Source organism: Dermacentor andersoni, chromosome 11 (assembly GCF_023375885.2).
Source record: "Dermacentor andersoni chromosome 11, qqDerAnde1_hic_scaffold, whole genome shotgun sequence".
In the NCBI taxonomy this organism is placed as follows: Eukaryota; Metazoa; Arthropoda; class Arachnida; order Ixodida; family Ixodidae; genus Dermacentor; species Dermacentor andersoni.
In genome coordinates this window covers 69,583,927-69,596,102 of record NC_092824.1, presented here as the reverse complement: position 1 = coordinate 69,596,102, position 12,176 = coordinate 69,583,927, and the positions used below count along the sequence as shown (strand labels likewise).

General features: G+C 45.6%; 1 protein-coding gene across 1 annotated transcript in view; it reads left to right on the top strand.

Annotated features, from left to right (window-relative positions):
- The window catches only part of SMC2 (structural maintenance of chromosomes 2), a 67,009-nt gene extending 55,749 nt beyond the window's left edge, over nucleotides 1–11,260 (top strand). Inside the window, exons 20-22 of the mRNA XM_050167942.3 lie at nucleotides 593–744; nucleotides 9,645–9,792; nucleotides 10,961–11,260. Coding sequence (XP_050023899.2) covers nucleotides 593–744; nucleotides 9,645–9,792; nucleotides 10,961–11,083 — 423 coding nt within the window. The 3' untranslated portion in view covers nucleotides 11,084–11,260. The remainder of the gene's footprint in view (nucleotides 1–592; nucleotides 745–9,644; nucleotides 9,793–10,960) is intronic.
- Nucleotides 11,261–12,176: the final 916 nt, after the last annotated feature.

Below are 12,176 nucleotides of genomic sequence, written 5' to 3'. Positions count from 1 at the left end.
TTTTTGACCAAAGCGACTGTTTGTGACCAGTTGCTTTGCAACCAACCTAATTGCACGACCTCTGTGAGTTACTGATGTCAATAAGCCTGTGATGCATGATGTATCTTAAATAAAAATGATAAAGTTGGGAATGCAGTTCCACTTGATACAAGCATGGGTTAAAATGGACCCATGGTATGGGATTGTGCGACAAGATAATGCAGCAATTTTGTATCAAGCGCTCGGACTGGGATGAAATTATTGCCATTAAAAGCAACAGATAGAAGAGTACAAAAGTGTTTGGTGCTTGCACATGGTCCTTTTGCTTATTCCCTAATTTATGCCTTTCAGTTCAGCATACATTGTGATAGGCATTTGAAGCAGATAAAGCCAAGCATTAATTAGGACACAGAATAGCCATAATGCTGGACAGCATGGATGTTCACGTAGCCTGTGTTGTACAGTTCAGCTTGTCTTTGTCTTTATCCTTTTTGTTTGACTTCACTTACATCAAGTGCTGCTTGCTTTGTGTCGCTCCTTTTGTTTTCACAGATGTGTGGCTTGCCTGTAAAATAAACTTAGTCATTGTGTATTTGTACGTGTTTGTGTGCAGGACTTTGGCTCTATCTTCTCAACGTTGCTCCCCGGCACGGACGCCAAGTTAGTGCCTCCAGAAGGCATGGATGCACTTCAGGGTCTCGAGGTCAAAGTGGCCTTTGGTGGCGTGTGGAAAGAATCTCTCCAGGAGCTCAGCGGAGGACAGAGGTGAGATTACCTCTTTGTGCCTTATACAGGAGAACCTTGCATACCGTATTTACACGATTGTAAGTCGACTCGAATGTAAGTAGACCCTCCCCCCCATATCGCGTGACAGGAAAAAAAAAATAAATGAGCATACCCGAGGGCGCATTCGATAAAGAAAATTTATTAGTAGCTGACATGGTCCCTGGACTACTCATCTTCACTAGCGCTGCCATCGTCATCGTTGCTACGGTCCCACAGCGCGTCGTCGCCCCGCGAAATTTCACATTTGGCAAACGACCGCACCATGACATCTTGTGGAACAGCAGCCCACGCCGAATGCACCCAACCACACGCAGCCGTCAGGGAGGCTCTTTTGACAGATCCGGTTGGCGTAATTTCACGGTCTTCTGCCGCCAGCCACTCATACTCACGGCGGAGCAGGTCCTTAAAAGGCGAAGATCCGGGCTTGTTTCATGACCATGTTGCACTTCACTGGCAGGGACCGATCGTGCATTTCAGCGACGTACGCCGCAAGCTTAGCCTACAGCTCCGCAAAGTGTCCAGACTTCGGCACATAGGAAATTCCTCACTTGCCGTCACAGGTGAAAATTTCGCTTCGCTGCAGTCGCCACTCTCGCACCACCCGTTCGGAAACATCGAATTTGCGGCCCGCTGTGCAGCGATTTGTTTCTTCGGCATAAAGAATGGCAGCCCTCTTGAACGCTGCTGTGAACGAGTGCCAAATGATTAGTGGGCCTGGAGCACTCATGTCGACTGAGGAAGCATAGAAGTAGCACGTAGTCAAGTGGAACACGTCAAACCAATGCCTTTCATCAAACTATAAAGAAAGCTAAGCTTAACAGGCAAGGAGAAACCCGCAAGCAGTGCTGTTCCATGAACTACTGATACTCCCCGCAAGCGCCACCATTCTGAGGGTGCCGCCGCGAATGGAACAGCGGCGCTTCCATGAACTATAGACACCCCCTCATGAGTGTTGTGTGCACTGTAAAACTCTCAAAAATGTTGAAAAACCCTTCCGAAAAGCGAACAAACACGCGGGATAGCGAAAAGCTACGGGTAGGGCCATAGAGCAAACATAAAATTGTAACTACGTTGTAGCTCCCGTTGGTCTCGCTTTTCTGGCGGTGCCATGTTTTGGTTTCGATTGTAAGTCGCCCCCCCCCACTTCAGATTTTCAAATTTAAAAAAAGTGGTTGACTTACAATCGTGTAAATACGGTATATGTTGCAGGAAAGAAAAGTGAGAAAGAAACATACTAACCGAGACACTGTACGATCCTGACTCGCTAAAGAATTTGGCAGTCTCAACTGTAGTTGACATATTCGTAATGCGAAGTATTGCATGAATCATTGCAGCACGAAGCGGCGACGCGCGTGGAGCTTGCGGGGCCCAAGCAGCCAGAAATGCAAATTATTCTCATGGGTTTGGCAAGCTTACGTTCGTGCACCTTGAATTTGGCCTGAGTCAGCAGCTTCTTCGGGTGGGGTATTTTAGCAGGAAATTTTGATGTGGTCGCTCGGCGAAAAGTGTTGTGGCACAAAACTGACATGCATTGAGCAGGTGAGGCCCTAACGGCCCAAGACACACGTCGTTTCTCTATTGTGTAGTGCTTTGAGTTTGCGACAGGAAACCGAAACGAAATCGAGCTGGTGAGTGACCCCAGAGATGCCACTAGAGTGAAAGATGACACTTTAGCTTTCACTTTACACCACCTGCAGCAGGGAATGGCAGCGTGTTTGGGTCATCTATTAAAAGCATGTGGTACGCTTCCAACGGCACCACGCCACACAAACTTTGTGACACATAGGTAAAAACACTTATTTTCCACAGAGCTGTGAAAATGACGTGCAACGACCCATTACCAGAAGAGGAACATAGTGCGTGCCGTCATTTTCGCGCGACACAGGTGGGCGAGTACTGCGGGGAATCTGCCATGGCGGTCACTTACTGCTCTCAATTGCACGTGCCACGCACTTTTTTTTTTGTTCACATGGGATCTTGCGGCCGGCAAACGCATTATATGATTGCACTTTGGCGAAAAATCGTGTTGATGCCGAAAAACCGTGTTTTCCAGCAACGTATAAAATGGGGGAAAAGAAACATAACTGTTGGCTCATTTCTTGCGTTCTTTATCGCGAACGTTGGCGCCGAGAAATCGTACCTAATGGGATCATGTTAACGAGGTTCTACTGTATTTTTAAAGCATGAAAGGGGCACTTGCCATCCACACAATTGTAGCACAGGGCTACAAAGAAAACCCGTACAGGTTTCGAGAAAGAAAGCTTCTCGAACCCAGGACTAATGCCTTGCCGTGGAAGTCGCTCTGTTGTCTAAACTAACCAGGAGGCTGGCAGATAGGAGATCAAGGCTGCATCAATTGACCATTCGATGCACAGGGACACAGAATATGATGGACCAGCTCTGTGGAAGCTTGCAAGGTGGAGGAAGGTTTGTGAAAGGGATAGATGTCATCCACATGATTGTAGTGAAAGGCTACAAAGGAAACCTATTGCAGGCTTCTGCAGAGCTGATTTGTCACAGCACTAACTATACAAGAAACACTTAGGTGTTCAAACAAAACAGAAGTTCAAAGGGAGATGGAGGTTTGAGGCGACCAGCAGTGGTCGAACAAGTGTCATCGGAGCCAACGTTGCAGCAAAGGAATTTGTCTTTGCAAGGACAGCAACTGCTTTTCTTAGCAGAGTTTGTGTGCATAGTTCGCTCCCCCACCTTCAATCAAGTCAAGGGAACATGTTTGTAGGTATTATACATAATTAATTAGATTGATTTGAATGTACAGTGTATGTATATTGCTGTATGTGAATTCTTATAATCTTCCTGAAAAAAAAAAAAGAAAAAGAAATCCTGTAAAAAATTGTACTTCGCAACTTACCATGTCGAAACTGTGCCTGCGTGAATTCAGGGTGTCTAGGGCCTAGTCAGGTGACCACGTGTGTGATCTTTAGCCCTCTTCACCCGGACAACTGTATATTGTCTAAATTTCAATAAAGTCAAAGTCAAAGTCAAACTGGTGTGTAATGTAGGGTAAGTGTTGAAGTTTAAAAATTTTGGGGGTTAGTCTTCATAGCAAGGGAACACGTAGGAGTATTGCTGTTAATTCTTCCAAGTGGCAGGGGTGATAAAGTGGAGCGGGATCTATACGTGTAAACAGGCATTGTAATTCATCTGAGCGTAGTTTTCCCAGAAAACGGGAACAAACACTTAGGACCGCTACGGTAATACGAGTTTGTCGAACAATATGCAGATTTCATGACTTCTTTCAAAGGCACAGAAAGTACTAGCTCAATGTTCATGTTAACTGCAGGACTTTAGATCCATTCCGGTGGATCAAATGCGACCGAGCTGAAAATCCCTATGGTGATCCAGCTCTCCACCATATCGCGAAGTGCTTTGCATGGACCAAGGGAGCGCTGCGAAAGTGGGTGACGCATAAGTTTGCCAGCACCGTGTGCACTGTTCGCATAGTACTAAACATAAAAGGGCAAGCCATAAAGGGGAGGAGAATGGGTGACCATGATGGAAAGGAGAAGGCAGCTTCATCATACAGGGTTGTGGGGAATGGATGGGGCTCCCTATGAGATACGTAAACTTTGTGGAGAGCTTTGCCTTGAGGTGTGGCTTCACGGCATCATGCACTATGCTGCCATGAAGCCACATTTCAAGGTGAAATTCACGTATAACCTGCACCCTGACTTTACTGTGAAACTTATTACGTAAATTTTTGGTGCGGGCAAACATACATTGCATTCTACACGGCATGTGATGCGCAAGCACTAGAATGTAGCTAGGACAGTGGACATATAAAAATATTCACTGCACTGCACTGAGGCACTAACATTGAATATTGGGTAAAGCTGCATTATGTAAAAGAGCAAGAGAGCCACTTATGTGCCAACGGAGGCCTGGTAAGCCAGGAAAGATGCAAAATCTCAATACTGCACCAACGCTGCCCTGAGTTTCTGAATAACTTGAATAGTTGTGGCATTTGCATGAAACATTGACAGAACATCCACAACAAGCCGGGACACTTTCACTTGCAAAGATGGAAGCAGTTTAAGCTGGGGAATCAGTTTATTTTCAAAGTGCCGTTACTCAGATATGTTCACGCAGAAACGACGGCAGTACAAAAAACAGTTTGCAGACTTTTGCTTAATGTTGGAGTTCAGCCTAGCTAAAATTACCATATTTACTTGCATAATGATCGCACTCGCGTAATGATCGCACCCCTGCATTAGGTTGTCAACATTAGATTTTTTTTCTTTCCCGTGTGATGATCGCACCCTGAACTTGCCGCAGCGATATGTCGTGTGCCAAGTCTAGCTAATGATGAAAGTGCTTACCATCTGTTGAATGCTACGCGAACGACTCTTGAAGACATACCAAGCGGTCTGCACGCACCCAACATAGTTAAGCAGATGCCCCATTTCGTTCCTTTCATCACTTCTGCACTTCCATGAAAAAAACAAAAAAACAAACAACCAAACTTGTATTGGCTTTATTATTTGTAGGCTTCATAATGGTTTTGGTCAACAACAACAACATAAAGGTCGCCTTTTAATTCTTCTTGTCTGCACTCGTGGGCACGCAACAAATCGTGAGCAGCAACGGTAGCGGCCACGTTTACACTGATACGTTAGAAGTGTACCCTATTTATACGCCGATGCTTGTAACGCAGCTAAGATATTCGCCCACCCTTAGCGGAAACGTGCCGTATTAGGGTAGCAGTGAAGACAAATGCCGCAGTTTTCGCAGCATGCCCGCCATGTGTTTCTATGTCACTGGCAGCTAAGCGCGCCCATCTCTGTTTCTGTCCCCTCAAAGTGGACATCGTTACATTATTGTCGCAAACTTGCCGATATTAACGATATACGGAAGAAACTGTTTCAATGCGCGCAATGTACTCACGAGAAGAAAAATAATCGCATTCGACTTGCTCCGCCAGCCGCCATTATTGTTTTTGTGTCCTGCACTGACGGTGGCAGCTGCCTGCTTGTTGACCCATTATCATCCCTCAGTAAATGCGGGATGAAAAAAGAAAATGTTTCTATTCGTGGGATATTTAACCCGCCTAATGATCGCACCCCTGAATTTGTGTCAATTTTTTTTACATAATATAGTAGTGTGATCATTATGCGAGTAAATACGGTAGGTGATGGGCGAGACTGTGGGAATGTCTAGTGTTTGCCCATCCGGATGGCCAATGTGCGTCATTGCATGTTATTCCGATGCCACAAAGTGCAACCTTGACTGTGCAACACCAACAGTATGGGCTGTGTTGCACAATTTCAGCTTAGTACTTTCGGCCTACATGGAGCCTAACCCGTTCCGTCTAGTAAATGCGCAGATAAACTTGGTAGGCGTGATGGCTGTAATTGTTCGCTGGTCACCCGTAAGCCTGAATGTTGCATCAATGTCCTTCACCGAAGCGCATGATCTCAGGCCCGATCACCGATAAGTCACTCGATGATTAGAAAACTTGTGGTTTGCCACCTTCTGTCTTGCCAGCCAGAATCAGATTTTCGTTGCAGCCACACACTGGCTTGGCTGTTAGGCCTAACCAGCACTCGTTCATCGGGTGTTGGCAATCAAACATACAGTATGGTGAAGACTCAACACAACTATTTGCAGCAGCCTTATGGCTCTTGCAAAGCTGGAACACCGTTTCAATAATGAAAGCGAGAGTACGAAGGAATTTATTGGTGCCATTATGTTTCAGAGCTGCCTGCCATTTTTTCTGACTTTGTGTATGCAGATCATGCTTGAAAAATCGAGCAAGGCACCACATGGCCTCCAAAACTTTGGTTGCCCATTACATTGGTTAACCCTTTGACGGTCGAATTATTTTGAAAAAACTTTCCCGGGTGGTCAAATTACTTTATTGCGGATATTGAACGTACAAAATGTATAAAGTCGGGAATAAATAGTAAAAAATAATTAGGAACAGTATTTTGGTGTCGGCATCACTCAGAACTGCAAGATGTTCAATAGTATTTCCAAGCGTGGTACTCCTTGAAACACACGTCTACGCACAGCGCCTTATCGCAGTCTGCACACCTAAAATGTGTGTCTGTTCTCTTGGAGCGTGTCTTGTCATGTGTTGGCGCACATATGACATCTCTGCGTGCGGCTGCCTTGGGCAGAGGTCTGAGGCACCCTCTCGTGTAAGCGCGCTGCCGCGGAGAGCGAGAATACCTCGTGAACGGCACTGATAAGCAAGTGGTGATAAACAAGCTAAGAGCAGTGCCAATCAAGATAGAAATCAACTTCCGCTGCCCCTGCGAGAGCGTGCCGACAAAAAGAGAGAGAAAAACCACGTTTCGCGCGCCTCCGTTGCGATCACGCGGCGGAACCGAAACCGCGAAAGCGCGTTGCCACTGAGAGCGAGAATACCTCGCGAACGGCGCTGATAAGCAAGCTAAGAGCAGCGCCAATCAAGATAGAAATCAACTTCCACCGCCCTGCAAGAGAGTGCCGACAAAGAAAAAAATGACGTTTCGCGCGCCTCCGTTGCGATCACGCGGCGAAACCGAAACCGCGAAAGGGGCGTTGCCGCAGTCTGAGCGACGCGCCGAAGCTAGCAATCAGCTCTGTTTATCTCCCCAAGAAGGCAGCACCAATTTCATACGCATCTTGTAAGTGCTAAGAGGTGGCAGCACCTCCCGGTGAGCACGCATCGTCATTATGGCGCCAAATTTTAAACGGAGGGTCGGAACCGTACCCGTACGGCGAAGACCTTGCGGGACAGAAAACCGCCGCCGTACATGTACGGCGAAAACCTTCAAAGGGTTAACAAGTTCATTGATCGTGGCGGTGCTGCAAAAGTGTGAGAATAATCAAGCAGATCCAAAAGATTGATCAGTGACTGTAAACAAATTACAGTTAAACCTCGATTAACGAAGTAGGTAAAATGGGCAACTTGCTTTGTTATATCGAATTTTGTTGCATTGAAATTTGACCTTTGATGAAATAAGTACAGTCGCTGACCGATTTTTCTTGCAAGGAAAGGGGCCACAGAATTTTCCGAATTCGAAAAAAGCAAACTTGAATGAGAAAACAATTTATTTGATGAATTCGGGAGTCGGCGACGAACGATACGGTTTCATGTCACGTCACCGATATCTTCACATCAGCGGTACGAATTAAGCGAAGCCAGCCACGCTTTCGTGTGCACTCCGCCCCCGCGGCTGATAGCGTCGCCCGCACTGGGATGACGCTATGTTGAAAAGCGCCGACAACGGTGAGCGAATGCTTTGTCTGCCCCTCACTCTGAGTCACCGAAACTCGGGATTGCACAACCTCCAATACGTAACGTTTACATGAGAAGACAGCGTACGTGATGCCACGCCGTCTCGGCATGCCCACTCCTTGCACACGCGGCACATTACCTCAAAAGCAGGGTACGCGGCTGTGTATGCACTCAGTTGCGCTTACAGCCATGTGCTGCCACAGCCGAGACGTGCGCCAGAAATGTTGAAGCGCCGACTTACCCTTCACCGCCCTTCACATGCGCTTGATCACGTTATTACGAATGAGCTACCCACCCCCTCTTTCCCTTTGCTCGCATGGGAAGGCCGTACTCCGAAGCCACCATCTTTCTTGTCTCACTCTCGCACACTTGCACTCACACTAAAGCACAAAGTGTGCAGGCCACGATAAAATCTTATCGGACCTGGACTCTATGCGGAACATGATGCGGGCTCCACTTCGGTGGTCGCTCTTGTCACACCGTGCACGATTTGAGAGGTGTGTTTGCAAGCAGGCGCTTGTATGTAATTCAATTATTTGACCATTTGCATCCGCAGAAGTTCACATTTATTGTCTCAGCATTCCTTTGCAGTGCGAGCGAAATGTCGTTATATTGAAATCGTGTAAAACACACTTTGTTATATTGAGGTTCTAAATACATGGTGTTCTATGGACAAAAGGTTATGAAAAGTTAAATACTTCGTTTTATTGAGAATTTCGTTAGATTGAAGTTCATTATATCGAGGTTTAACTATACTCATCTTTAGCTTGCATTGGCTATACGATGTGACTTGCCCACTGAAACTATCGAGTGTATGTGTTTTCAGATTTCTTTAATTCATTTCGAATACTTAGGAAATTCTGCATACTATAATTATAATTGTAGCAAATATTGAATAGCATAGTACCGCATTTGCTTGCATAAGGCCCAAATTCTTTCAGGTTTTTTTGCAAGCTGCAGCCCCAACACAAAGCAGTCTTAATCTGCGCTCAAATTGCTATGCAGAAAAACGCAACCACTGGTGGCCGACTATGAACGTATTTATTCAGACATCTTTGTTGCTTCCAGCGCCTCTGTCGTTTGACAAATTTGCCTCATTGGTGTCCTCCTAAAACTGCTTGTCCTCTGTGCCACCCATACTGTTCGAGATTCCCATCGCCTTGAAGCTCTTGATGGCAACGCAGTCACCTGGAGCTTGAAGATCGCAGTATAAGTGGTTGAGTGCTTCCCCATCTTTGCCAGTGGAGCTCGCCTGAAAACATGAAGCAGCCAAGAAATATGCTACAGCACAGGTGATACGGTTGAAGCTCGCTGGATCTATGCTGCATGATGCTGCAGGATACGGTGGTGATGATGTCATCGTCGGCATGACAGCGCCAGTGACATTTCGTAGTTTGCAGAAATTAACCAGCCAGTATGCGGACATGTGCTTGGCACTTCTTGAAACTTTTTTTGCTTCAAATTTTTATGCTTCAAAGTGGTGGTGCAGGCCCTACTCAAGTACTAAATGCAGTGTTTGATCACATAATAAAAAATATTGAATATTCACTCAAGCCTATTATATGCTGCTAGTCTCTTCTTTTAGACTGTGTATAATTAAGCGTGGAATTCTTTCTCCTGTTTAATGAAACAGATCACTGGTGGCACTCTCCTTGATCCTGTCGTTGCTGTTGTTCAAGCCAGCACCAATCTACATCCTGGACGAAGTGGACGCTGCGCTCGATCTCTCGCACACACAAAACATTGGCCAGATGCTGCGTGCCCACTTCAAGCAGTCACAAGTGAGTAAAGCGTTTTGAGAAATGTGCCTTGAAATTAAGAAGTCTGCGTTCCGTTCCATGAAACGACAAAGGAAACAGGAGATACCCTTCTGTAAATTAGTTCTTTAAGGAGTCTTATGAAACTTCCTACTTCTGAGTTAGCATTTAGAAGTGTCTGAATGTGAACTACAAATTCTTGAAAGATTATTTACACGCACTGCTCCGGCAGACAGGAGCCCCCAAGAGTGCAGAACAGAGGCCTAGATAACGTCAGTGCACTGCAATTTGTGGACATTTGACAAACTCTAGTAAGAGCCATTGATCTGTGGTGCCCAAATCTGCATAAAATGTGTCGCAGTTAGGGTCACTGTCACTGATTTCTCAGACTAGTGTCGTCGGATCTTGCTTTTCTCTGCACTGGATGTTTCTGTAAGGCATTTCAATGCGTACACAAATCACAGCGCTGCAGGAAGATATTTAAATCGGTGAGACATCCCTCTGGGCAAGTTAGTTCAAAACAGGAATGAATCTCGCTTCGTACAAAGCTGTATGCACCACTGAATGCCTCTTCGGCATAAAGTTTGAGCCAGAATGAGCCAGTGGAAGTGTGTCTTATCCACTTATGCTCCCAAATTGAGTGGAGTTGTGTGTATGTTCCTCGCACACTGTTCATGCCATCCCTTCCTGAGGACGACAGAATTCCAATGACATCAGCAGAGATGCTGTCCCTGCAGCAGCAACATCTGTGTTTTCCTGGTGTCAAGGCTGTATTGAATTTTTAGATTCCCGCACATTGTATTCACTTGTGCTGCAGTAATTATGCCTCAATGCTTACAGCATTAGTTGGAAGCACTGTCGGTGTTCTGCTGTGCCAAACCAGAAAACTGTGTTGGATTTCTATGTTCGATGGAGTATTTGTCTAAATGAATGCAGCCCAGTGCAGCTCTAAATTTGGCCACAAGAAAGGGCTTACAAATGCGAAGATGGACGTGATATTGACTGATTGTGTGTGCTCAGACCTTCAAAAAATGACAATCCCCCCCCCCCCCCTTCCCCTCCTCAAAGAAAAGATGTGACTGCAGTATTTTACGAGTGACTCAAAAGCAACAAGCACAATATCCACTTATGAGTGGGACAGTTTGTCTTGTACAGTGTGTCACTTACTTTCAACATTCATTGATCATTGCAGTTTGTCGTCGTCTCTCTGAAGGAGGGCATGTTCAACAACGCCAACGTCCTCTTCCGAACAAAGTTCGTCAACGGCATGTCCACCGTGTCCCGCACTACACAGAGCGTCGAAGGCAATAAGTGACCTTGGACTCACAAGGGCCACTCGGTTTACATGGTTTTCATCTTCCGATACCTTGTATATTATTCATCACTTTTAACATCGCTTAAGAAATGATTCTTATTGGGCCACTTTTTAAGCTTTTATTTTTGTGGCAGTCGATTCGTTCTGCTAAATAAACATTTTTTAGCTTTTTTATAATTGTTCTTCATTTTTGTCCATTGGCTTAGAAGCAAAGGTGTCGTGCCTTTCCAGTTCCTAAATTTATTTTTTCCCGCACAGATACTGCATTTCAATTCGATATTTGCCTTTTTATTTCTTGATTTGGTTCGATATTCTATTCAAAATCTACTACTTGGTATTTGCACACCCCTAGTTCTCGTACATCCTAACAGAAACGTGTGCCTATGGCTTTGGACGCACAATACTCCCCATTGCTGCGTGCATGCTGGCGCATAACCAAGGCGACAGTGCAGCTATCTACACGCAGTGCTAATAGGAGAGGGAATGTTGTGCATTATGCTGTTGACTTGTTACCAAGATTGTATCCCTTTCAGCTCTAAATAAGGCAAAACAAGCATATTGAAACCAATCAAACTTTATTCGTGCGGTGAAACGCAGGCTTGCTCTTCAGCAAAGTAATGTGGAACTAACAATGCACAGGAGATTTCTGCCGAGTAATGCATAGGCGTAAGTACCTGCACAAACAAATTGTCTGGGAAGATGGCACCGCAGCAGTGAGCCATTGGCTCCCATTAATATCAGAGCAACTGTACAGGCATTGAAGAATGTGGGAGGCTTTGGTTTGGTGTTAAACTGGCGATTTGCTTGCAAATTGAATGAAACAAGGGGTGCTCATGCACTTGCCCTTTATTTCAAATCCTTCGTTTATTGGACGATGCTAGCTGAAGGAACGAATTTCGTGCCGAATCTTTTAAAAGACAGCCGTGTCATGCCATGCAGAAGAGCAAGTGTCCTTTTGAGACCACTTGTCTGCAACTTGGGTAGAGATGCTGGTGCATTTGAGAGCTGCTCGCATGTCTGATATTAGCATGCAGTTTCAGCTCTTCTTAATGGGCAAACACTACCTCAAATCACAAAAGGTGCTGCATCATGC